This window comes from Mercurialis annua, linkage group LG4 (genome assembly GCF_937616625.2).
Source record: "Mercurialis annua linkage group LG4, ddMerAnnu1.2, whole genome shotgun sequence".
Taxonomy (NCBI): domain Eukaryota; kingdom Viridiplantae; phylum Streptophyta; class Magnoliopsida; order Malpighiales; family Euphorbiaceae; genus Mercurialis; species Mercurialis annua.
This window is the reverse complement of record NC_065573.1, coordinates 27,884,666-27,911,643: the sequence shown is the minus strand read 5'-3', so window position 1 is coordinate 27,911,643 and position 26,978 is coordinate 27,884,666. Positions and strand designations below refer to the sequence as shown.

Genomic DNA, 26,978 nt, shown 5'->3' with positions numbered 1-26,978 from the left:
AAAAAAAGCTACTATACTATGAATTATGACATACGTAGATAATTTGCTTTAGAATTTCTATATAGAGTAGTTATAAACGAAGGATCAGTTCACCCCCTCAACTTGCGTTAAAATTTTAAAAAGGTCAAAAGTAGCAAACTCGTATCACTTATACCGTAAATTTGTCAAAACCGCATCAAAAAAACCCTTTTACTGACGTGACATCTTAACAGGAGAGTGAGTTTTATAAAAATTATAATTAAATATTAATTAATTCTAATTAAATTCTAATTCAAACAATAAATTAGCGAGTTTTTTTTTAAAAAAAAATCGACCTTCCTTTCTTCAACAGGTTGATAAAGAAAAAAAAATTCAGCCAATTTGTTGTGTTGAGAACAGACCCGGATGGGTCTGTTCTCCAAAAACACGAAAAACAGACCCATCAACAGGTCTATTCAACGAGGAGCAGATCTGCTCCTCCATGCTCCTCGCGTGAGGAGCAAATCGCTCCTCAGGCGAGGAACAAGCGAGGAGGACGAGACCTTAAAAAAATACAAAAAAATCCTTTATTTCTTTTAGTAAATATTAATTTGATATATAAAGTTTTAAAATTAAAATGATTAATTTTTTTAATTATTATGTGTTATTTTAAAAAAATTAAAAAATACTTATGACCATTTTATATTTTTTACCATCAAAAATCAGTTTGTTTAAAAAAAACCATTATCACATATCGGAGAGTGGGTCTCACTATCTATGACAAGAGGGAGAAGGGGGATTTTGACCTTATTTTGACAAATTAAGGGTAAAAGTGATTTTGATTTGCTGTTTTTTTATTATTTTTGAAATTTTAATATAAGTTGAGGGGGTAAACTGATTCTCCATTCTAGTAACAATAATCAATTTTTGAGAAAAAAGAAGAAAAAAAAAATATGTAAAATGGCATATAAATCATACTAGTATAGACTTTGTAGATAGACATGCCAAGACGAGATATGTGTACATTCTTAAATGAGACGAGTAATTGTTTTTGAACGAATGGTCAATACGATTCTTGAATTTGTAACACATAATCATTTAACCTAATTTTAATTTGTTTGAGCAACTAATTCCAATTTTTTTTACTTTTAGATCAAAATTGCCTCATAACTGTACTTTTAAAACGCGTAAAATACAAATTAAAGGTGAGAAATGCGAAAAAAAATTTAGAAAGTTCAATGATTGTTGCGATAACATTATTGCAATGATAATGAAATTTAAGTAAGGCTTCGGATTCGAGTCTTGTGAATGTAGAAAATATCTGCTGGCAGACTCACCCACCATGCCAGATATTTGCCGAGTCGGATCCGGATTAGTTAGGGTAAAGTTTTGAAAACCAGATGGACAAACAAAAAAATATAATTATCCTAAATTTATTTTTTATAATAAAAATATAAATTATAAAGTAATTTGACCAAAAATGAATAGTTTTGAAATTAGTTACTCCAACAACTTTAAATTAGGTTAAATGATCCCATGTTACAAATTCGGGGGCGCGTAGACCCTTTGTTCAATTGTTTTTGCTTTCTATATAAAAGGTATACCAGCTGTTCCGGTGACAGGTTACTCATCCAAAGGCGACAGTTACTTTCGTGAGCATCAATGGTGTAAGACGTCCTCGGCACCAATGTGGCTACAACACTGAAAACATGACCCGAAACTGAATCTTATTAAAAATGAAGAGATTAACAATAACAACAGAGACGAAGAGCAGGAAAAGAAAAAGGTCTACAAAAAAAATGGCGGTAGGCAAAGAAATGGAGATATTGAAGCCAAGAACCGACGACAGAGACTACAGAAGAGTCGTTCTCAAGAATTCACTTCAAGTTCTTTTAATCAGCGATCCTCAAACCGATAAGGCAAATCAATTTTTTTCTTATCAAATTCTGAAAATTTTGTACAAATTTAATAATTGAATCAGTTTGAAAATTAATAATTATTCCAAAATTTTACTCTGTTCAGTGTTCTGCTTGTATGAATGTCAACGTCGGTTCCTATAGTGATCCTGCTGGTCTGGAAGGGCTCGCTCATTTTCTCGGTATTTTTCTCTAATTTTTTCTTTAATGTTATTGTTTTTAATGTGGATTGTCTAATTTTTTTTATTGTTATTGCAGAACATATGTTGTTTTATGCTAGTGAGAAGTATCCATTGGAGGACAGTTACTCCAAGTATATTACTGAGGTAATTTCTTAACTGTTTTTAATTTTCTGTCTTGTGCAATTTGACTGTGAAGATGTTCTGAGAGTGATATAACAAGAAATTATTATCAAAATTTATATGTATGCTGACGAAACGAAATGTTAATTTATCTCAATGATTCGAAATGATGAGCGTTCAGATTGACTTAATGCATTCTGGATTATCTAGCTGCCTTAATTGTTACTGAAGCTGTTTGCTGATTAGATTTGTTAAGCTAAGAATGACTGAAATGGCAATCTGACTGAACTCTTGCTAAATTTTCTTTTGCTTTTTACGATGGTGCATTAATTGCTAATGAAAATACCACTTAAAACTTTTGCTTCACCTTGGTGATGTTAATACATGAATGCGCCACTCCTTATTCACTATTTCACCCCATTTGCATGTAGAAGCCTCTTTTTAAGTCTTTACTAGATTACTATGTTCCCCTTTCGATCAAGTAGGTATCTAGGGGTAAAAAAATTATGCGGTTAGTGAACTGTAGCTTTTTATAATGGTTACCATCTTTTCATTTGTTATGTTTTGGTAACTAAACTTTTAGTTTTACATCAATGGGAGGTCACCATTGCAATTCAAGCTAAAAATTACTTATGTAGTAACAAACACGTTGAATGATCACATGAATTTCCGTTTCTGTATAAGCAATTTTTAACTGAATTGCTTTAGTAACCTCCTTGATGTAAAAATGAAATTTCAGTTTCCAAAATACTCATTTTGTCCCATTCTAACTGGTAAAAATCTTTATGCACATTGTATAAGATAATCCTTAAATATAGTATAATTTTATTTTTATATCCGCTTCTCACATTAAATACTTCACATTTTACTAAAAAGTTCATTTAAAATATTAAAGATTAAAGAGGGTAAAAAAGGAAGAATAAAAAATATAATATAAATGGAAATTACCAATTAGAATGGGACATTTAGAAAATGATTTTTTTCTAATGGGACAAAACAAGTATGACAAATGAAACAATGGTAATTGGTCTACTAAAAAACTATTGTTTAGTAACCGTAATTTTTTTAACCTAGGTATCTAGTAATATTGTGGTATACAAAAATTCTTTTTTGAGGATCTGAAACCCTCCAATGATTTTTTATGGCCTTTCCGGTGTGCAATTGTTGCTTTCCTACTTTACCCTTCTAGATTTTCTCTTCTTTCAAGCTATATGCTTTTTTGGTTATGATCTACTCTTTCTAGTACACTACATTTGTTCTTCTGGTACATGACATTGTACATTTCTAGTAGATGAAATTTTACACAGGTTGAATTTAACTGAAACTTGAACCATAGGTCTTGTTCTTGTGATAGTGTTAATCTAGTCAAATTTATTACTAAAGATAATTAAATTGAGAATTGTGATCTCAAGTGTGAATTACACACTAAGACTTGGTAGGTCTTGCCCTGATCATAAGGTCATTCTTATATATAATTATTTCTATCTGTTTTTTAGTTTGCTCCGTATTTCAGCTTTTTGTGGTTGAACTGGTTGTGTAGACTTTAACTAGATTTGAGAACACTTGATGCACTTATTCTTTCTTGTTCCTTAATGCACTTATTCTGTCTTGTTCCTTAATGTACTCATCTTTACAGTCAAAAGATGCACATATTTGCGCCCATCTTTCCCTTGGCAAGAAGATTGTCCTTCTTATAGATCATTGTTTTTTACTTATATTTGGTAAACTGCATTTTCCATGTATTTTTCTACCTGATGCTTAGCATGGAGGCAGAACTAATGCTTATACAACTTCTGAGCACACCCATTATTTCTTTGATGTCAACGCTGATAGTTTTGAAGATGCCTTGGACAGGTAAACTGGCTTTCTCTCTTGGATATTGTGCTATTCTCATCAGCATTTATATAAAATTGATAGACGGATTCATTTGCATTTGATGTATTGCTCAGATTTGCGCAGTTCTTCATTAAACCATTAATGTCAGCTGATGCAACCATGAGAGAAATTAAGGCTGTTGATTCTGGTTAGCTTTTCACTTAGTAGTCTCTCTCCCTCTCTCTCATTCACCCTCTCTCTGCAGTCTTGGTAAACTTTCTATAATTCATTAGTTTATATTAGGGTCCATAACAACGCATCCTTGTCTTTTTTCTTCTTTATACAGAGAATCAAAAAAACTTGTTGTCTGACTCTTGGAGAATGAACCAGGTAGGAATTATCATCCTAACTACCTTAGGTTTGATCAAAATATCGTAATTTCCAAAGCGAAGCCCAGTTTGCACGTTTTTTCGGAAATTGTTTTTTAATTTTTGAAGTTTCTTTTAGTTTTTCTGAAAATGAATCTCGGAAGAAGCTTGATTATCTTGATTCTTTGATTATTTGGTTGGTTTTTGGAATAAACAAAAAGAAAATTGAAAACCAAAAGCTGATTTGGAACATGAGCCTAAATGGTCTATAAATTTATTTGAACAGTGAAAAAGTTGAGCATATGCTTGAGGAATACTGTGTAGTCTTGACTTAAATGTACTTCAAACTAACTTATTTTGGGAACTGTGTTGCTCTATGCAGCTTCAGAAACATCTAAGTGATGAAGGCCACCCATTTCATAAATTCAGTACAGGTAAGCTACAATGAGATGCATTTGTCTTGATTGCGTTTTGCACATGGGTATATAATTTTTGCCACTTTGTTTTTTCCCTTTGTTTTACTTAGCAAAAATCCATCTTTTCAATTAAAGGACTTTTATTTTGCACCAGAAAGTGATTGACTTGTAATCAGGCATGCTCTAGTACCATTTACTCTGACCTGCCATTTCTTATTAAGTTGTGATTATCCAATATCTAAATGCTTGATTAGTCACCCTTGTCAACCTTTGTTGGTTGAATTCTGTCAAGATGATTATATTAATGACATGAATAGCCAAGAAAATAGAAGAAATGAGATGAGAAAATAGAAGAAAAGAGAAAGATAAGAGAAGCGTAGAAAAAATAGAATTTAAAATGAAATAACATCCCAACAATATTTTTGTGCTAACCACTAATTGCGCATTTATTTCTAGAATCCTCTTGAATATTCTATTCCTCCTACACCCATTCTTTCCTCATCATGGTACTTTTTTTTTTTGGCAAAGCAGCAATTGTATTAATTTCGGTAAATAGAAGTACATAATGTTTGTGAGAACTAGATAACAAATATTACAATAATAACTCCTAAAAAGGAGGCTTTAAGGACTTTTTAGCCACTTCATGGGCCATCCAAGTACACATTCGCTTAACATATGCAAAGTAAGCGAACGGTATAAAATTATGACTTCTATTATTGATGGAATATCTTTCTCGACTTATTCCAGTGTCTTCGCAACTTCGGGTGATATTATTCCTGAAAGATAATAAAAACTACAATAAGTAATAAAACTCAAAATTTGCATACAAATCATACCAATAAGTGTTACTATTTTATAATTGCATCAAAACTTATCTTGAATATTGCAGTAGAGGCCTTCATCGACGTACTTTAACCTCACACGGAGTACAATATCCTCACAAGGAGTATGAAACCTCACAAGTAGTACTTTAACCTCACAAAGAGTACTTTGACCTCACAATGAGTATTTTAACTTCACAAATTGATATGACAAATTTTATGTATAATTAATGAAATCTAAATAGAGTAAAAAATAATATATAAGTATACAAATATTTTTAAAAAATATATGGACAATTTGATAATTTTCAGATTTTTTTTAAAAACAAAAAAAACTGCCACCATTAGAAACTGCCGCCATCAAGAATTTGATTATATGAAATGAATATATAACCAAAGTATTGAATATATTATGGATAATATAACGGCGGAGGAAGACAACAAATCTCTTTTTTGTTAATAATTCACGGTGGTTCAACATTCATAAACATACTAACTAACTAGTAAAATATCTCACAAATTTGAGAAAGAAGAAGAAATTATCATGAATCTATTTGAGAGAATATATTAAGTAAGAAATTACCTTCTTATTTTCTGCCACTGTACCAAAAATAAACAAAAGTGCATCCAAAATTGCAATGATCAATTAATAAAATTGCACCACACCTTAGACAATAAATAGAAACTGCTATCGATAAAATCATCGTGAATTGAAGAACAGAGGTTGTTGAAACGGCCGCTAGAGTAAGAATTATGGCGGTTACCGGTAATCCCATGTGACCGAAAATGCTGTTGTTGAACTCTAACCTCTAACCTTTTACTGCCGCACGCTATCCATCGCTGCCGCTGCTAAATATTCATAGATGCCGCTCATAGAAATAATAAGTTTCAACAAACTTGCAGAGGGCAATAGGCTCCAATTGGGATTCTGTTTCCATTTTGACAGTTATGGTTTTTGTTTGGGAGAGTGTGAAATAGGTATCACAGTTAATTAAAAAGTAAAAAAAAGAAAATTCAGTTCAGTGGGTCAAGAGAGGTAATGGGGTGAATCGGGTTTCAAAATCTCCAGCGAAATTACTGGATGTCTCGCCGGCCGGTGGGGGAATGGTGTATTAAATTAACAAATAAATTAGTGAAGAATAAAAACCAGTATTAGGAAGGAAAATTAACAATTAATCAGTATTACGAACAAAAACCAGTATTAAATTAACAATTTAGGAAGTTAAAATGTCAAAAATATGGTGCAAGATCACTAACCCATTATCTCCGGATTCCTCGCATAGCAGTTATCTAATTCATTCTTTGTGTACGATGGATGTCTCTGCTGAATCTTCTAGATAGAGAACGTGGGTCTTGGTAGTGGCAATCTTGAGTCTCCGATTCCGGCAGGCAAATGATACCAGAGAGATAACCGTCTCCGATCGCATTTTCTCCTTTGGTTTGCTTTTTGGGGGGAAATAGATATGATTAATAAATTATTGAATTGGAATGTTTGATCAAAGCAAAGAGAATTTGAAGATGAAGATTTAAGTAAATCAATTTAATAGAAAAACGTGAAATAATCAAAATCATGTTTTGCAGGTCTATCAAAAAGTTTGAGTTTTTGGGTAAATTGGTTATTTGACATAATATCAGAATTTCTATGATTGAAAGGTTCAAAATTCAATACTTAGCAACCCCATTTGCTTAATTAAAATATTTATGGGTCTGTGTGTTTGTTTGTTTGATGATGTTTCAAGCTCAATGAGCATTAGCATGAGGGGGTGTTTAAGATAATACTATTGTTAGAATCCTCACCCAACAACTTAATTTTCGGGTGAATTGGTTATTTGACAGTTTCAGAACCAAAGTTTGCTCGTGTGCTGGAATACTGAAGCATATATATGAATGACTTTTATGTTTTTACTTTAAATTTTGAGGAACAACTGCTGCTGATCTAGAATGCCTATGATGGCCACCATAAATTTCTTATTATTTATTGATGTGCTGTATTCTTAATGTATAGGGAATTGGGAGACTCTGAATGTTCGGCCAAAAGCTAAAGGAATGGATACAAGACATGAACTGATTAAATTTTATGAAGAAAATTATTCGGCGAACCGTATGCATCTTGTGATATATGCCAAGGGTTAGTATTTGTGCTATTGTTCCTGTATTTGTAGCTTGATGCTTACATAATATGATATGATTTCTTTCCGTTCTAAATATACAGAAAGCCTTGATAAAATTCAAAGCCTTGTCGACCACAAGTTCCAGCAAATTAGAAATAAAGATAGAAGCTGTTTGTCTTTTCCTGGACAGCCTTGCAAATCCGAACACTTGCAGGTATGCATATTGCTGCGCTAAATATAACACTTAGCCTTTTGGGCATATTGAATGTTTTCTTTTGATGGAATGAAATGCTTGTGGGTGAAAGTAATAGAATTTTGAAATAACTATATTTCTTTTGCTTCAGATTCTTGTAAAAACTGTCCCAATAAAGCAAGGTCACAGATTGAAAATCACATGGCCAATAACTCCAGAAATTCTTCACTATAAGGAAGGGCCGTGCAGGTATCTTAGCCATCTTATTGGTCATGAAGGAGAAGGATCTTTGTTTTATGTCTTGAAAACTTTGGGTGCGTTTTGCTCATACTTTATGTGTTTCTGGCTTTGTTGACTTTACATTCTTCAATGTTGAACTATCGCACTTATGTGATTCTTTTTTCCCCCACATGATCTACTCATGGAATCCTAAGTGATTAGCGGATTTGTTTGCAAATTGAATGATAATTACTTTGTTATACATAGATGGAACTGGAGCTGATATAATCTCCGCTATTCTTTGAGCCATAATTTCTAAAATTATACCTGATATTGGAGAGCATGCATGCCTTTCTCTCTTCCTGTTGTTGGGGACTGCTCTTACAGTTTTCATCACAAGTGACATTTCTTATAGGCTTCTTTAATTCTAAAATTGATGCATCAGAGATTCAGAGTGATTATTGATGAGAAAGCTTGTTATGAAAATGGATACCTTAATATCTTGAAGCAAACCCCACTACCTGACAAATAAATGTGTCGATTAGATAATATGGACAGGTGTAAATGGCATCGTTTTTATGATCGAATACTTTTGCATATGATGTACCTGATTTCTCGTCTTTAATATAGCCAAAAAGGAGAGTGAAAATAAGAATATCTGCAAAAGGAAAAATTATTGCATGCAACCGTTGTGCCATGCCATTCGTGCAACAAACCAATGGTGCGTTAGCCATGTAAAAAATTAATAATTAAAAGATTCTCTATCGCAAATGCTCATTGGCTTGTTGTAAATATGACATGGCACAACCAATGCATGAGATAAACACTCCTGCAAAATGTTGATGTTATATCTTTTTGAGGAGAATAAAATTACTGAGCCTTATAGTTAATAATGATATTTATGTAAGGGGAATGCGTTTACTAAGCCTTGTGGTAATTGAATAAAGTACAAAGTTCCTAGGAAGCAATAACATTTACATATTTTTCTTTCATCTGTTTTCCCTTTCCCTCACTCTTTATTTTTCTCTCTTGGCTGAATCAGTCCCAACTTTTTATCTGGTTTTATCACTTCAATAATTGCAGGATGGGCTACTGGTTTGGGTGCTGGTGAAGGTGAATGGTCGACAGAATTTTCTTTTTTCGACGTGTCAGTAGATCTAACAGATGCTGGACATGGTTGGTCTAGTGTTCCATTCCTCAGTTCTATCTGTTTTGTTTGCAAGAATTGGCCTTACTTTTTGATAGACCTGCAAAACATGGTTTTAGTTTATTACTCTGTAATTGAAGCTGATTAGTTTCCTGGGAAGTTAATTATAAATCATTCAATGCAGAGCACGTACAGGATATCATAGGGCTTCTATTCAAATACATTCAGCTCTTGCAGAAATCTGGTGTTTGCAAATGGATATTTGATGAGGTATGAGAATGCATTATCCATCATAATATGACGATCTCAAATACTAGAATTTGTAGAACTCATTTGGCCTCAAATGTTGTCTCATAATTTTTGTTGTTCTCCACATCCAATAATGGTCTGCTAACCTAAAATTTACTTTCCAGAGCTTTTGGCATGTTTCTTTCTTCCTTTTACATTCACTATCTTCATTTTTCTTGGGGTTCTGAAATGTTTTATCATTTTGGATGAAGCTTGCTGCTGTTTGCGAGACAAAATTTCATTATCAGGACAAAACTCCTCCAATTGATTACGTGGTCAAAATTGCATCTGATATGGATGTAAGTTGTTCCTTATCCTCATTTTTTTCCATTTTGTATATGTGCTGCTTCTTGAACTTCTGTACTTTGTTTCTTTGGGTCAATGCATTGTTAGCTGCAGATACTCAAAATATTATTGTGCCACAAGCTGCTAATAATGCTGAAGTATAAATGTACTGGTATATTAATTAAGTGATAAAAAGTACTGCCCATTAATATACTTTCGTTGGATGCTTCATCAGTTGGAAGAGTTTTTTATGTTATGAGGTGACTTGCTTTGAGGATATAGGGAAGATGGTAAAATTAGGGCGAGAAAACAGTCTGGTCAGTTTTGATCTAATAAAAACTTAACTAATGAACCTTGAAAAAGCAAAGACGAACCGAACCGAATTTACTGGTCAAACCAACTGACTTAGTTTTGAATTGTGATTTTTTTAGGTGAAATAATTATTATTTTTACTTTATCAAAAAGAGTTTCTCTAATAAAAAGCTCATATTCTACAAAAATGATACTCCCTTTGTCCCATTATAATTGAAAAAAGTCTCTTTTAGATGTCCGATTCTAATTTTTAATTTCCACTTATGTAATATTTTTAACTACATTCATCTCTATTTACCCTCTGTTAATATTAGATTTAAGATGAGCTTTTTAGTGAAGTGTGAAGCATTTATTATTATTGAAGGATATAAAAGTAAAATTAGACTTCATTTAACTAGTTATCTTAAACTATATGTACAAAGATTCTTCACAATATTATGGTTTGTTTGTTTATGCGTTAAATTACAAAAATCTTCATGAGAACATTAAATTTTAGGAAATTGGAACTATTTCCGGTACAGAATGATCACAGATCACTATAAAACCAACTTATAGTTTTGTTGTTCTTTTTCCAGATATATCCTCCTAAAGATTGGCTGGTCGGATCATCCTTGCCTTCTGTTTTCAGTCCAAATATAATTCAAATGGTACTGGATCAGCTATCACCAAAAAATGTTAGGTAAGTGTATAATTGCTGAAAGAAGGTACAAACTTGTTGCAGTGAAAATGAGTATCTTTATGCTAATTATTATAATTCTTCCTTACGTATCTGATTAAATGTTTAACATCTTTTTATCTGTTCCTTGTTTGTTTAAATTTCTACATAGAAAGGTACCATTCAAAAGTTTCTGAACCAGAAAAAAACCTGGAAGAGTGTAAATTCTGGCTTGCATCTATTAAAGATAACAACACTGTAATACCAAATTTTTGGTTTTATTCTTTTCAGCTCTTAGATTAAGGAAGTCTAACTGTAATATGCCAACCTTGGCCGTATAAGCCTGCCCTAGTCCAGCAAGTGGATGGTCCTGGTGGAACTGAACCTGGGTGATATAGCTGGCCACAGCTCACAAACCAACCCAAACCGCCGGCTCATGGTTCATAGAAATCTCGAACCGCCCCTTGTCCTGTTCGGGCCAGTTCACGGTTCCGGCCTGTTTGACAAAAAATTAAATTAAATATAAATTTAAAATAATATTAAAATTAAAATTAAATATGTAAAGCTAATCCAACAATGGATAATAAAAAATAAATAATTGATTAAATATAACATTAAGTACGAAATTAATATCATTCAATTAAATACAGATGTGATTGATATCATCATTGATTTAGAGATAAGATAATCAAGCAATATAAAAGAATAAATAAATATTTGACTAATGTATAAAAGGAAAAATAAATTAAACACAACACAATTAATTATGATATAATTTATATTGTTAATGAATTAGATCTAATTACATAATAGAAAAAGAATGATAAATATGTGACTAATATTTAAAAGGAAAAATAATTTTTAATAATTAATTGTATATATGTATTTATAGTGTAGAATATATTAAAAATAAATATGGTAGGATATATTATTAATTAATTATATTTATAGTAGTCTAGTCAATATTAAAAATTAATTAAGACAAAACAGGTTGGAACTGGAACTGTCTAAAGTTGGAACCGGCCTGGAAGCAACCTTCCCACGGTTCCGGGCTGGTGTTAGTCTGGTTCCGGGTTTGACCGAGCCGGTTCACAGGCCAAACTGGCCCATGCAGGAGAAAATTTCTCCTTTTACTCGTGACAATCCATGTGGTGAAATGAAATGTTAGAAAATCACTGAATGCAAGTTACAAAGTGCAGCTTGATATGATATTATATCATTTACTAAGTAAATCATTGAATGCAAGTTAAAAAGTGCCATTTGTAACAACTGTAACTGATTTGAGTTCATATTATCCAATGTTTCTTTTTCCTTTCCTTCAAAAAGAAAAAGAATAGCCAACTAGTTGCTTCTATGCTCCCTTCTATGTGGTTGCTACTGCGAAGATCTCAGAGTAATAAAATCAAAATACAACCTAATAAAATCGGAAATGATTAAAGTTAATAACTTTTGGTACTTCTCAAGATATTTGCTGAAGCCACAAACAAACGGGACTAGTGTTATAGAAAAAATGTTAATGTTATTGCACCTATCATTTCAAATCAATCAATATCAAAATTTATATACATAGTCTGTTACTGCCTTACTTTCGTGCCTTGCAGCTTCATATGATATTATTCAATTCATTAGCACCTCTATCTCAACTAATTGTCTTAGAACTTTTAATTTAGAAGCTTAATGAGGAGAAAATTGGTTATTGTTAATTTAACTAGAGGAATGAATAATTGAAGTCAAATAGGATCATTCTATCTTGAATGTGTTACATATAGGATATAGCGTACAGTTGTTTACTGGTAATTTATGTTAGTTTGTATCTTTGCATTACACTGCCATCGCCAATCACTTGCAACTTTGGACTCTGCTATAATGCTCTAGTTTATTACCTGATAATCTTTGTTCTGCAGGATCTTTTGGGAGTCAAAGATTTTCGAAGGACAAACTGAAAATGTAGAGCCATGGTATGGAACTGCTTATAGCATTGAGAAAATCACAAGCTCTTTGATTCAGGTTAGTGGTTGCTTGTTGTATGTGATGTCATATAACACAATGATAACAAGGTCATAACTCATAACTAGCATCATAAGAACATAAATTGCTTCTTTATTATTATCTTATAGAACTATACTTTTCATATTTAATGTCCTGTTTTGTGTTAAAGAATGATAACTTTGTGTAATTCCAGGAATGGATGCTATATGCTCCAAATGAAAATCTGCATCTACCAGCACCTAATGTCTTCATCCCTACTGACTTATCACTAAAGAATGCTCAAGAGAAGGTTCAATAAGATACTGATATAATTCCGCCTGTTCATTTTATTGATTATTTTACTTCTACCAGTTATTGATCCCATGGACCTGTGAAGCAGGTCAAATATCCGGTGCTTTTAAGAAAGTCATCCTATTCATCTTTATGGTACAAGCCTGACACAATGTTCAATATACCCAAGTCATATGTGAAGATAGATTTTAGCTGCCCCCACGCTGGAAGCTCTCCAGAGGCTGAAGTTCTTACCAATATATTTACACGGCTGTTAATGGATTATCTGAATGAATATGGTGAGTTGAAGTAATTTAAGTTTACATCAATGGATTTGTTTCCTCTTGCATTTATTTGTTTTAGTTCATTTTACTAAACTGGAGTCTCTATCTGATGGATGAGCACTGCCCATATAATAGAAATGGCCTCTCTCCCCTTTCCTCAAGTGCATTTTGTATTATTTCTCTTAGGCAGGCAGTGAGCTCAAATGCTTAATTATTTCTGTGTTACAGCTTATTATGCGCAAGTTGCTGGTCTGTATTATGGCATTACCCACATCGACAGTGGTTTTCAGGTAATCATCTATTTCTGTTTGATTATGTGCAATATTCTGGACTTATTAGAGAAGAAGTGTGCGCAAAATTAGTGAGGACTGAATATGATTTGGTCCTTGGTCTTCATAGCCATACAAATTGTATGGTGTGTGGCAGTTGTTTTGCTTTTAAAATTATTCATCTGGTGCTTGCGGGTCTGGGATTACACTCTTGGGAGACTGTTGATTCTTGCATGTGTTAATGTGACGTTCTTCTCTTTCTTATTTAGGTGACTCTGGTTGGTTACAATCACAAACTGAGGATCTTATTGGAAACCGTTATTGAAAAGATTGCAAAATTTAGAGTCAATCCCGACAGGTTTTCTGTGATAAAGGTACTGTTGCTCCGCATTTATGTAAAGCTTCCACTAAATTATTGCTTTATTTTCTTGTATTCCTTTTTAATCATTGTCAAGTTGGTGACGATCTACAGTGGTCCAAAGGCTGTTTGTTTTTGCAATTTTCTTTTCCAGTAGTAAACTTGCTCTTGTAATAAGACGATACCAAGATTTATGAACAATTTTTCGTGTCGTCCAGACGTCCACCACCATAAACAACCTATTAGTGCTACTGCTGCTCCTGCTATCATGAACTGCATTTTTCAATCTTTTGTTCCACTGCTCGAAAAGGAATCACAGTTTCTCTTCTATATTTTGTATTGATGAACCAACAAATCCCTGCATTTATTTATATTCTCTGCTATTTTGAGTACTCTTCCGGCAGGCTTGTCTAGAGTATCTAGAGTTTATCCTAGTTTAAGGAATTTTTGCTGTTCTTTGCATGTAATCAGATAGTTAGTTCTTTCCTAAAATAATAAATTTGAATTGCAATCCGACTTCCCTATTGTTGACTGTAGTTCATAGTGGATACAAGTTAACTAAGACATGTATAGATGAAGTCACAAACACCAGGGAAAAGCTTCTGAAAGATTCCTAACCAAATTCGATCAAGAGTATGGCCAGTTTCCAAGTCCACTATATATTTTTCTTATCATCTGTTATAATGTAATTATTTTTTACCCTTTTCTTGTTCTTTACCTTGTTTCTCTGAAAGCTATTAAAGATAGTTATTACATCACATGTGAATCTAAAATGGGGTTCAACTCCTAAAAACTTCACAATTTTGAGAAATGCATTAAAAGAAGGAATTTGGCAAATGTCTTGCACTGTTAGAGGCCTTTAATTTTGCTTTAGTTTTTATTTAGAAGTTCATCATATAATAAATTTCTTTTGCATCTCCATTGTGCTGGCTTTACGGTTTGATCAATGAAGCTTAAATATAGAATTTAAATGACCATTTTAGCTAGTGGTTACAAAATGATTGTTCCTGATATATTCTTCTTTTACTCATTTCAGGAAATGGTTATGAAGGAGTATGAAAATTTTAAGTTTCAGCAGCCCTATCAGCAGGCTATGTACTATTGCTCTTTAATACTACAAAATCAAGCATGGCCTTGGATGGAAGAACTTGAAGTGCTTCCTAATCTTGGATCTGCAGAGCTTGCTAAGTTTGTTCCAGTAATGCTCTCAAGAGCCTTCTTGGAGTGCTATGTCGCAGGTTTTTGTCTCAACTACCTTAGTAATATTTATCTGACTTGTAAAGATTTTTAAGTATCTCCTTCATCACTTTACTTTATATTTGTAGGTAATGTTGAACGCACTGAGGCAGAATCAATGATTCAGCATATTGAGGATGTCCTTTTCAAGGGTCAAAACCCTATTTGCCAACCAATATTTCCGTCTCAGCATTTGACTAATAGAGTTATCAAGCTTGAAAGGGGAAAGAGTCATTTGTATCCAACTGAAGGCTTAAATCGAAGTGATGAGAATTCTGCTTTGCTGCACTATATTCAGGTAATTATATCTGTTTATGAAAAACTATTTTTATGCCTGTTTGCAACTTTATTTTATTCAGTTTCCTTGGATATTTTATGAGCTAAACTTATTAGCTATTGAATTCCATGCTCTAACTTATTATTCAATTTTGGGTTAACCCCAATAAAATACCAAACGTTGCGGGTTTTGTCAGTTATAACCAAACCTTTCAAAATCGGCTAGTTTAGCCCATTTTGGGATGTTTATAACCTCTTCCAGCCATTCGTGAATCAAACCGAAAAATATGTCTTTCGTGGGCTAAACTAGCCGATTTTGATTGATTTCGCTAGAAAAGCTTTCAAATATCCCATATCATTCAAAATCGGCTAGTTTAGCCTATTCACGAATGGCTAGAAAAGGTTTCAAATATCCCAAAATGAGATAAACTAGCCGATTTTGAAAGGTTTGGTTATAACTGACAAAACCTGCAAACGTTTGGTGTTTTATTGGAATTAACCCTTCATTTTTATTTACTCTTAACCTTTACAGTATTACAAATTTAAATCCTTGGAACATATATGATTGTAGATCATAGAAATTTATGCTCTCACTCAATCCCTTTTGTCCTTTCCATGCAATCAGCTCGTAGGCTTTAATTTAGTTTCAAATTTGACAAGATTTCCGTATGAAGTAGAATTGAATTGTTTAAATGGTATGGTAGACAGCAAGCAATTCAGAGGTGTCTGTATTCAGTTCTACTAGTGACAATGGCTTCTCTGGATGTTTTCTTTTAAGCCGATACCTGCTAAAATGGATAGCATATTTGTATACTTTATTCTTCAAAGAGGATTTGTTAACATCTGCATTGGCTTTTTAATGATTATATTATTTTCTTCATTCCACTGTACCTTTTCTGTACCAATAGAGATAGAGTGAGACGTAAAATACTCGTATAAACTATGAATATCCTAATTTCATATGTTTTCAAGGTAGTTGATGATATCTAGTTAAATTCCTCTTTAGGCATAATTTTTTTTAAAAGCCGTTAATCAAAAGATGCATAGTTGCATAGTTGGCAGGGAGGTCTGCACAAACATCCTGACAAATTGAAGATTCGCTGTTGTTTCAGATTTCTAACCGAATTTTAGCATCCTTTTGTGGTTTAGGAGATTCTATAATACATGATCTTTTTTAAGTTCAATTTTTGGTCCTTTCCTTGTGGTGTTTTCTTTTGTTCATCTGATCAAGAATAACATGTCCATCATTAGTGTATCTTAGTAACCTAACTCTTTTGGAAATCCTTTTTTTTTTTGGATGTTCTCCTTGTAATTATCAGCATTCTCTTGAAGAATCTGATGTTTATGTCTCTTGGTCATTAAATTTATTTAAGGATATGCATAATTGGTTCAAGATGCCTTTTCTCCTTTCTTTTCACTGGCCTTTGCCTATAAGTTAGAGGGCTTTTATGATGGTCAAAGGTGTAATACATGGGAGAGCTTTCTTTTGTTGTTGTTGTTGTTGTTATTTATCTGTTTCCATGCTATGTATAATCTAACTTCAGACTCTTTGCTTGGCAGCTTCTCTGGACCTGAATATTAGGAGTAGATGTACTTGATTTTATCCGAAAGGATTAAATTACGAACTTACAAGTTCTAACATGTTTTGTAGCCTTAGGTCAACAACTGAAACGTTTTATTTCCAATATTTCTGTGACCTATTCCTGGTCATTTGCTTAGACTGCTCACTTGTTTGTACATAACTTTGATTTAGTTCTGATAATATTTAAATTCGAATTGTCCAGGTTCATAGAGATGATTTCCTACAGAATGTGAAACTTCAGCTTTTTGCTTTAATTGCAAAGCAACCGGCTTTCCACCAGCTTAGATCAGTTGAGCAACTTGGATACATTACCGTGCTCATGCCGAGGTATCTAAATTCTGGCTGTCTCTACGTTTGGTATCCAACTTGGAATAGCTATGAGGTCAAGGCTTTACCAAATTTCTTTAATGCAGGACCGATTCTGGTATTCGTGGATTACAATTTATCATCCAATCAACTGTAAAGGTTTGTAGAACTTCTTTTATAACTTCTTTACCATAATGCCATTAGTCCGTTGCACTCTGTTGACTTTGGTAAACTTGGCAGGGCCCTGGACAAATTGATTTGAGAGTTGAAGCTTTCCTCAAAATGTTTGAAACTAAACTCTATGAGATGACCAATGAGGATTTCAAGGTGACACACCCGCACATAGTTATGCAACATATTAGTTAATGATATGCACAGTCCTCACACTTTGTTCTTATCCACCTTATGTCAAACTTATAGTTTCACTATTCCACGAAAGGTTATTTCTTTTCATACATGAACTTGTTGATTTTATAGGTCTTCTTTCATCATACTAGATATGTTTATGGCTTTTTGTCCAAAGTATGAGTATTTTCCAAATGTTGTTACTCCACTCGTACCTTGAAGATATGAGTGACAATTTTACTATCTTGAATTTATTGAAATTAGTCTAACTGTTGCTTTTGCTTTATTATTGAATCAATTATTTCAAGATTACAAGTCTGGCTCTATGGTGAAATTTTCTTTTCTAATACTCACATTATTGTTGAAATGGTTGCTCTGCAGAATAATGTTACTACTTTGATTGATATGAAACTTGAGAAGCACAAGAATTTGAGGGAAGAATCTGGATTTTACTGGCGAGAGATTTCTGATGGCACCCTAAAGTTCGATAGAATTAATTCTGAGGTTTGAATTTATGCTCCTATCTTTTTGCAATTATTAAATGTGGCCTTCCATATAGAAAAGCTGGAGAATATTACCGTGGCATGCTATTTATGGAAGTGGAAGAGGCTATCTATAATGCATTTAGAATTAAGAATTATAGCGTGTTTTGCAGTTTTAAGATGAACTTTTAATTTTTGCTATTGGAAACATGAACTTTTTTTCTTGCAATTCGAATCTCCGATTAAATATCTGATCAATCAATGCTGATGTGGATCACAAAAACCCAAAAACAAAAGGCATGATAGATGGGTTTTGGCATCCTCCTCAACACTAATTGATTGGATTTTCATCTGGTTATTCAAATTGTAAAAAATGAAAGCATAATTTGAATTGCTAAAATTAAAAGTTCGTGTTGAATTGCATAATAGGCTATTGTTCATGATTTTATTTGCATTTAATCCTAATTTTATGTACGCAAGCGCTTATCTCTCTAATTGAGAAACCGAAGTATCTTGTGTTTAACATTAGCCAGCTAGAAACAAACTTTAACTATAATTGACTTTTTTAAAATATTATCAAAACAGGTGGCCGTGCTAAGGCAGCTTACACAACAGGAATTTATAGATTTCTTCAATGAAAATATAAAAATAGGATCATCTCAGAAGAAGATATTAAGCGTCCGCGTTTATGGGTCTCCACATTTATCAGAGTACTCATCAGACAAAAATGAAGCTCTTCCACCCAACTCGGTCCTAATAGATGATATCTTCAGCTTCAAAAGAACCCAATCGCTATATGGTTCGTTTAAGGGAGGCTTCGGCCATGTGAAGTTGTAGGATTGGAAATTGTTATTGCAGGCTGTTGATTAAGGCTGTTAGAATGAATTGGAAGCTTTATCGTTGCAATTTGCATAAATTTGGTCGCAAAGGCGCCAGGCCTGCCTAAGCTCTGCCATCGGAACCAAGTGTTTACAGATTTGCTCCCAATTGAGATTTTTACCGACGGCATTATTACTTTCAACCTCAGCATTATGTTGTAACTTGCAGTTGTGTAGCATCATAATATTTCCATTACCATTTCTGTTTTACTGGACCTTAGAAAATTACGAACATAAATGATAAGATTTGGTATAGGAACTTGCAGTAAAAGTTAATTTAGAGGTCATTTAAAATTTTTTCTTTAAGAAAAAAAAGTTTGTGCTTGTTTGTCTCGTAATCTATTTGATTGCCAGTAATCGACAACTCTTACATATTTGGCATTTTGTTGGGTTCTTGATTGAATTATGAATCAAATTATTCTTTGAATAGTTCATTGTTGGAAAATGCAGATACATTAATTTGTTCAACCCAGGTTAAGAATAATTCATCATCTTTGAACCCAAATCAAATTACAAAAATAACATTTGTTCAATTTCCATATTTTAAGGAAATTTTTTGTTCTTGAGTTGATGCATTTAGATTAAAGTTTAATTTATTGAAAAACTGTTCATTCCAAAAATTGTAAATTCAATTTTTGTTTTGAAAGAGTAAATTAAATTTGCATAGGTATTTTTTCAGCTCACAATTACCCAATTTATTTATATGTTCATAAAAAATTGTTTGATCGCTGTATCAACCCTTCTATAATGACTTCTTGTTTTTTTATGCCTTATTTTGTACTGCTATGAAATCAATAAACTTGATAGAAATAATGAAGAGTAACAGTTGATTAAAATAAATCTATGGGACAAAATTGTGATGTATTGAGATGATTAACTGAAACCAAATCAATAGATCTAATAACAAAGAATGTTATAAACCAATAAATAAATTGGTAAAATAAAATATATATTCCTAAAGGGTATTTCCCTAATTTCACATTATAGAACTAAAAATCAACTCTGTAGCATCAAACCCTACAGCCGCCTTCACACCACAAGAGGACTTCCGGGTAGAGTCTTGAACCGGAGCGTGAGTAACACCGCCGCCATTATGGAGGTGGTCATGGTGGTGGAGATGGTCTTCGACGTTGGAAGGAGGATGGTAGTACATACGGGCAGTCTGGGGACAGTGAGAGTAAAATCTTCCGGCGATTCTGAGAGCATCTAACAACTCCACATACTTGCCCATATCGTGTTTGATAAAATGCCGCAGAGAACGGAGATCTCTCTCAATCTTTCTGATGAAATAGAGAAAAGATTGAGAGAGATGAAGAAAATAAAAGGTTGAGAATAAAGAGAAGTGAGATTTTATGAATGATGAAGAAGCGGTGGAGAAATAATTAGGTTTTATAGGAAGAAAAGAAAAGAAAAGAAAATGTGATGACTTCAATTCAAACATTGGCGTTTTTGGACTTTTTCTCCGTTAGGTAACATCGCTTTCCTTTCCTTTGTGTGTATATTTTTTTAGTTTTCACTTTTTTTATTTGACCCCTCTATTTATTAAATATTATACATTAACCTATTAAATAATTGAAGTCTATATCACTAAAAGAAATTGAAGGCTAATAAGTGTGGTTTGATTATTATAATATTTTTACACCATATTCTGTTAGGTTGAAGTGGGAATTTATTGGTAATTGACTAGTTAAGAGTCAAAACTAATCAACTACTAATACCATACAATTTTCACACTTTAACTTTCAAAAAAAAGGCTTAATATTATATCTTACCATTCAAAAACCTTCATCGCAGCTTCAATTTTGAGAGTGTTGAGACGATGATCTTTAATTTTTAATTAAATCACTGCCGCCTTACCACTTTTAAAAGTAGTGAGATGGTGATCTACGATTTTAATTTTTTTTATGATCTTTAGCATAATAATCCTTTGTGCTTTGTTTAATAACGGTGTGTGCTATATTTGTGTGTTTTTCGAATTCAACCAATATTGTATTGTCTTGGGTGATTGTATGTTTTGATTCTCGATGAATTCAATTGTTTAAATCTTTTTTTATTCATTCAAGTTTCTTCTAATATTTAAACTAGTCTATCAAAGATCATTGTTTGGTTTCGATTGTGCTATGATTTAAATTTTTAAGTTGCAACGTTTTTGAAGAATTAAACTTTATATTATTTTTAGCATAGTTATTTCCTTCTCTTTTTGAAAGGTTTCTCTGTAAATTGGTGATTAAAACGTATATAATTGTAGCATATGATTCTTTTTATTTGTTAGATCATCCAGTTCATTCAAAATCTTACTCATATAACTATTTTAATTCTTTAGTTAACATAAAAATGTTTATGCTGTTGTCTTTTTAAAAAATATCCCTCAAGTATACCTACCACTTTTATATTTTTTAACAATTTTTTTTTCATCACATAAATTTTTATTTCTTTTATCACTCTAACCTCTCATAGCATGGGAGCGCAAAACCCGTGTTGATGTGCAGCACAATGCTAATGTGGTTGCAATGATCAGAAAATACTATGCTGGCATTTTTTTTGTGACATCTACAAACTAGTTTGTCTGTACTTAATTAATGCTGGCATGTATTATTTTTATCTTTTATCTCTAATTTTAAACTATTACCCCCTCCGTTCTATAAAAATAAAAATAGATATTTTTTGTTCCATAAAATTAAAAAAAATAGTTCTATTTGTTTATAATTTAGAATAAAATTATCAAACTACCTTCATAATTTTATTGTATGAGCATCAAATGCGGTAATTTTATGCATCATTCTTAAAAAAATTAAAGAGTAGTATTATATAAATATTTGAATACTTCTAATTAATAAATTTCTTAATTTTTACAAATTTTATTTTTTATTTTTATGAGACGGAGGTATTTATTATTTAAATGATCAATTATATATTGTCCCGTCCCTTCTTTATGACCGACAATTGGCTTACAATGAATCGTGTAACACATGGACCATAAAAGTATTCTTTATTAACTAATTGGCATAAAGAAATTTACAAGAAATATGTTTAGTGATGCACTATCATTTTTGCTACTTAAAAATACTCTGTGAAGTCGTTGTACATAATATAGTAGAGTAATATATCATGAACAAAGAATCATTTTGCCCTTCAGTTTTGCATATAAAATCAAAAAAGACACTTTTAACAAAAATAGATAAAACAAAATCCACAAATTGGTTGTACAATTTAGCTCATCCTCACCCTCTTTGTTATTGTTTGTTAATAAGTGAAAAACGCGGGTTTTTTCCCAAATAATTCCTACTTAAAAAACAATTTCCCATTTAGTGCCTCCCGCTTGAATCCGCAAGTCATACTTGCGGATTCAAGCAAAAACCTCCTTAATTACCATTAAGGAGGTCATTAACTGATTCCCACAGGGAATCAGTAATGATTCCCGCATGGGAATCAGACCTGTCTGATTCCCATGCGGGAATCAGTTCTGATTCCCGCATGGGAATCAGACTAAATGTATCCGCAAGTTTGACTTGCGGATACATTTAGCTATATAAGCACTCCGGGTGTGCATTTTCAGCACACCCGGCACAATGTATGTTATTTTTTTTTTTTTTAAAAAAAACCTTTTTAATTTTTTGATTTAAATTTACAATTCTATAATTTACAAATATCGGAGCTAGGAATTAACAACGTATCGGAGCTAGGCGTTAACGACGGACAGCGTATCGAAGCTAGGCGTTAATAACGGATAGTGTATTATTGCTTGTGGACTACAAGAGGTTAGTAAATATTTTATTTTAATTTAAATATAAATTGTTAATTAGATGTTAATAATTAATTTCAATTGATATTTTTAGAGTATTTATTATAACTGTGAATATTAAAATTAAAAATTAGTCAAATAATAAACAAAATTTTAGTATGTTAGTTTAATGTTTAAAAAAATTAGAAAATCCTATTTGTGAATTTATTGATTTATTATATAGTATTTATAATGTAAAATGGTAAGTAAGTATTATCATTATTAAATAAAATACTAGAATCAAGTATAATTTTAAAAAATGGCATGATTTAAAGAAATAGTATAATGGATAATAATAAAAATTAATTACATTTTAGTAAAATGTTAGGGATTAGTAATGTTTAGAAGAATTTTTCTATTTTATTTAACTTTTAAAAATATTTAAAAATTATAATAGTTAAAAGTGAACTCATTTTTATATTGTTAATTAAATATTAGAAATAATTGTTATAATTATTTAGTGCTAGTAAAATGTGATTAAAAGATGCTTTGTATTTGAATTTGTTATCTTAATTATGGACAAATATTAAATATAGATAATTCATTTTTTGTAAAAAAATGTGTAGTAATGTCGACACTCAATGTATCCTTTCTGATATGGTTCGATGGGCAAATTGTAAACTCCCCCCGTGGAGTAGAATATCACGGTGGTTGTCGAGTGGAGATGCCACTCAGTGAACGAATGAATTTCGATGAATTGGTTAACATTTGTAAAAGGGCAGTTTGTAGCGGACCGAACTCTACTAACTCAGAAGTGGAGATTACACAAATTTTATTCAGACTGCCTAAATTTGTAAGGGGTGAAGTAGATTCGTACGCACTCTTTTTAGTGCAGGACAATAACCATTTATTTGGAATACTAACCGAATCTATGAGATGTCCGAATCTACGAATTATGGAGTTCTACGTTGAGTACCGGATTTTGGGTGGAACTGAAATTTCGCTGGATAATTTGGAGTTAAGCGATTCGAGCGAGTCAGAGTGGGACAGTGAGTCAGTAAGGAGCAGTGACGAAGATGAAGACGAACACTTTTATGAGAGCGACGAAGATGATGCAGGTGAAATCGACGCCGAGTTAGAAATGGCCAATTCGGGAGAACAAACTCATTACCAGTCGCAGCTCCCTGAACACGTTAGGTTCGCGGACAAGTCACGGGTTGCCCTCCTTTGGTTCGATAGATTCACGCATCCAGGAAGGAGTCCGCCGGACAGGGCTCTCTGGTTTCATCAGGATGCGACAATATCGGCTCGACATGTCCATTATCACAGCATTAGTGGAGAGGTGGAGGCCTGAGACGCATACATTCATGTTTCCAGATGGGGAGTGCACGATCACTTTGCAGGATATTGCAATCCTTACTGGACTCCCCATTGATGGGACGGCTGTGACTGGAGACAGGGTGGACGACTGGCAGGATAGGGGTGTTGCCCTGTTAGGGAGACCGTTAGAGCTTTCTCAGTCAGAGGGTACATCTTGGGTTGGGTCCAGGTGGTTGTATAGTGAGTTCGGCGAGTTTACTAGTTTACCGGCCTATGCTACACCTGAACATGTTGAATGGGCGGTTAGGGCGTACCTATGGGCTGCTCTACAGACTTTGTGCTTCCCAGACCTGAACAGTGGTCATTTGGGTTTGAGAATTTTACCCCTTTTAGCAAATTTACATGATTTACGGACTATCAGCTGGGGATCTGCAGTTTTGGCCCATTTATACCACGAGATGTGCATTACCACACGGATGCACAAACGCCGACGTAACATAGGAGGTCCTCTGTGGATTGTACAGCTATGGGCGTTCGAGCGACTGAGGCCACTTCGACCCCAACTGCTGACCCCAATAATAGCAGAGGATCTACCTTTGGGTGACAGGTGCGTACTTACTAGTATTTATAATGTTTTTGTAAATCAATGTATTTATTCGTCAATGTATTTTTTAACAGGTGGGGCGGGCGTAGGGATCGTCGGGCAGTCCCGAGGCACAGCATCCATGCTGTGAGATTAATTTTGGATGGCCTGCGATACGAGGATGTAAGTTTTGTAGTTATTTCAGTTTAATTTTACATAATTAACCACATTTTGACAGTGTGTTCGATTTTATTGTCCAGATCCACTGGCAGCCATATTCTGACGATATTCTCAGCTCGATCCCTCGGGAGTACCTCGATGGGGCACATCTCTGGCGTGCGCGAGTCCCACTCATTTACTATAACATTGTGGAGTGGCACCAGCCAGACAGGGTGCTTCAGCAGTTCGGCCTAGTTCAGCCTATTCCGTTGCCCCCCTTGCAGACTGAGGAGCTTCACAACGTCCGCTACCGGGGTTCCTCGAGCTTCGCATATGAGATGGACTACTGGGTGCAACTTTGGAACAATAGAAACGCGTTTGTAGTTCAGGGCCGGCAGCTTCAGCACCCACCCCATTACCATTCCCAGTACATGGACTGGTATAGGCGTCGATGCCGGAGATGGATTACACTTCAGGGTGCAGAGGCTGGCACTAGTGTACGTATTTTGTAAATTAAAACTATTTACATTTAATTAATTTTCATTAATAATATTAGTGACGGTTTATTGTATATTGTCACAGCGCGATTTGCAGGAGAGAACCCATGTTACGGGGGAGGCCAGTTCGAGTGCCGCTCGCAGGATTAGGTTTGGTGCACGAAGTTCTCAGCTTGCTACCATGGAGGATCGCAGGGACGTCACACTTCCCCCTCCTGAGCCAGCGGACCAACCATACCAGCTGCCTCCGCTCTCTCCCTGTCAGGTCGATTTAAGCTCTATTAGAGGGCGGCGTCGACAGCCACGCAGAATGCCTCCACAGCCCCGTCCAGAGCATGTGTACCCTATCCCAGAGCCATTATTTTTTCACACGGAGGTGGCGGGTACCTCAGACATACCGCAGCCGGACTACTGGGAAAGACAACATTACGGGTCAACCTCCGGGCCGACACCCCAAGCATCATATCCACAGGTTTGAGACAATTTAATATACTATTTCACTTGATTAACTCGTATTTTATGCTCTTACGCTTAGTGCTACCCGATGTTATAGTTTCAGGTCCCGCCTGCGTCGATGCCGTATGTTGACTCATTTTTTGGAGATACGACCTTTACGACCACTCAGGATCGACCAGGGCCATCTGAGTCACAGGTTTGAGTTACTTTATTATTATTGTAGTTAATTTATAATTTACATTTTTAGTTTACAATTTAATAAGTTACGTTGTTCAGGTCCCCCCGGCGCCGATGCCGTATAGTGACTCATCTTTTAGACATACGACATTTGCCAACACTCGAGATCCTTTTGCGCCATCTGATTCACAGGTTCGACCTATTTTATTATATTTGTAATTTATAATCTTCTATTTCAGTTTATAAATCTAATCAATTCATTATTCAGGTTCGCCAGCCGCCGATTCCGTCTTTCCATTCATATCTGGGAGAGATGGGATATACTCCACTAGGTACGCCGGCTCAGCCAGAGTCAGATCAGTCATGGCCTGCACCGCCGACGCATTCAGATGTCCCATGGCGTACGTCGACAGAGTCAGATTTCATTGAACAGTTGTTCTACTATCCCGCCGCACCTACTGCAGGACAGGCGTCATCGTCACATCAGGTACCACCTTCTGGGTCGCCTCAGGCTCAAGATCCTTCGCAGATGTATTTTTCGACTACGGAGCCGTGGTGCTCTGGTGCAGATCTGTCTGCTGATCCGTTTTCCAGTGATCGGTTTCAGCATTTTACGCCTCCTAGTTTTACACTGTATCCGGACATCACCTCGCAGGATCTGCGAGACACTACTCCAGCTCCGGTTATTGAACATCCACACCAGCCTACAGACGAAGACAGTGACGATTCAGAAGACAACGACGATTCTGATACTAGTGACGAGGGTGACAGTGGCGACTATAACCCTGTGACTGATACCTCACGTCACCGACGCACTCAGCAGGGTTATGACATGAGAACCCGCATGCGGAAACCGGCTCGATATCGTGACTAGTTTTAGTACTTGTAAACAATTTTAAAATAATATTGTTATTTTAAATTATTACAAATGTTATAATTTGTATTTAATTTTTAATGTTTAATATTTTTATCAATTTTAAATTA

The 26,978-nt window shown here is 34.0% G+C and overlaps 2 protein-coding genes and 1 long non-coding RNA gene across 3 annotated transcripts; 2 read left to right on the top strand and 1 right to left on the bottom strand.

Moving 5' to 3' along the window:
- Nucleotides 1-1,641: 1,641 nt before the first annotated feature.
- Nucleotides 1,642-19,405, top strand: LOC130014537 (insulin-degrading enzyme-like 1, peroxisomal). The gene is made up of 26 exons (XM_050374369.2): nt 1,642-1,877; nt 1,981-2,056; nt 2,133-2,200; nt 3,939-4,030; nt 4,126-4,199; nt 4,338-4,381; nt 4,742-4,793; nt 7,602-7,724; nt 7,809-7,921; nt 8,052-8,214; nt 9,203-9,295; nt 9,451-9,536; nt 9,767-9,853; nt 10,727-10,830; nt 12,711-12,813; nt 12,989-13,084; nt 13,175-13,364; nt 13,578-13,639; nt 13,888-13,992; nt 15,013-15,214; nt 15,302-15,510; nt 17,273-17,397; nt 17,484-17,535; nt 17,617-17,703; nt 18,103-18,225; nt 18,789-19,405. Exons 1-26 carry the CDS (start codon nt 1,695-1,697, stop codon nt 19,038-19,040), a joined length of 2,964 nt encoding a protein of 987 aa, XP_050230326.1. The 5' UTR covers nt 1,642-1,694; the 3' UTR covers nt 19,041-19,405.
- On the bottom strand, nt 5,368-7,034 carry LOC126679358 (uncharacterized). The gene is made up of 2 exons (XR_007640850.2): nt 6,854-7,034; nt 5,368-5,551 (listed from the first exon to the last, which is right to left on the bottom strand). It is a non-coding gene; the product is annotated as an uncharacterized LOC126679358 (long non-coding RNA).
- Nucleotides 19,406-22,771: 3,366 nt separating the features above from the next.
- On the top strand, nt 22,772-26,978 carry LOC126676395 (uncharacterized). The gene is made up of 8 exons (XM_050370586.2): nt 22,772-22,839; nt 23,429-24,729; nt 24,801-24,888; nt 24,966-25,361; nt 25,447-25,833; nt 25,915-26,013; nt 26,094-26,186; nt 26,263-26,978. Exons 2-8 carry the CDS (start codon nt 24,095-24,097, stop codon nt 26,866-26,868), a joined length of 2,304 nt encoding a protein of 767 aa, XP_050226543.1. The 5' UTR covers nt 22,772-22,839; nt 23,429-24,094; the 3' UTR covers nt 26,869-26,978.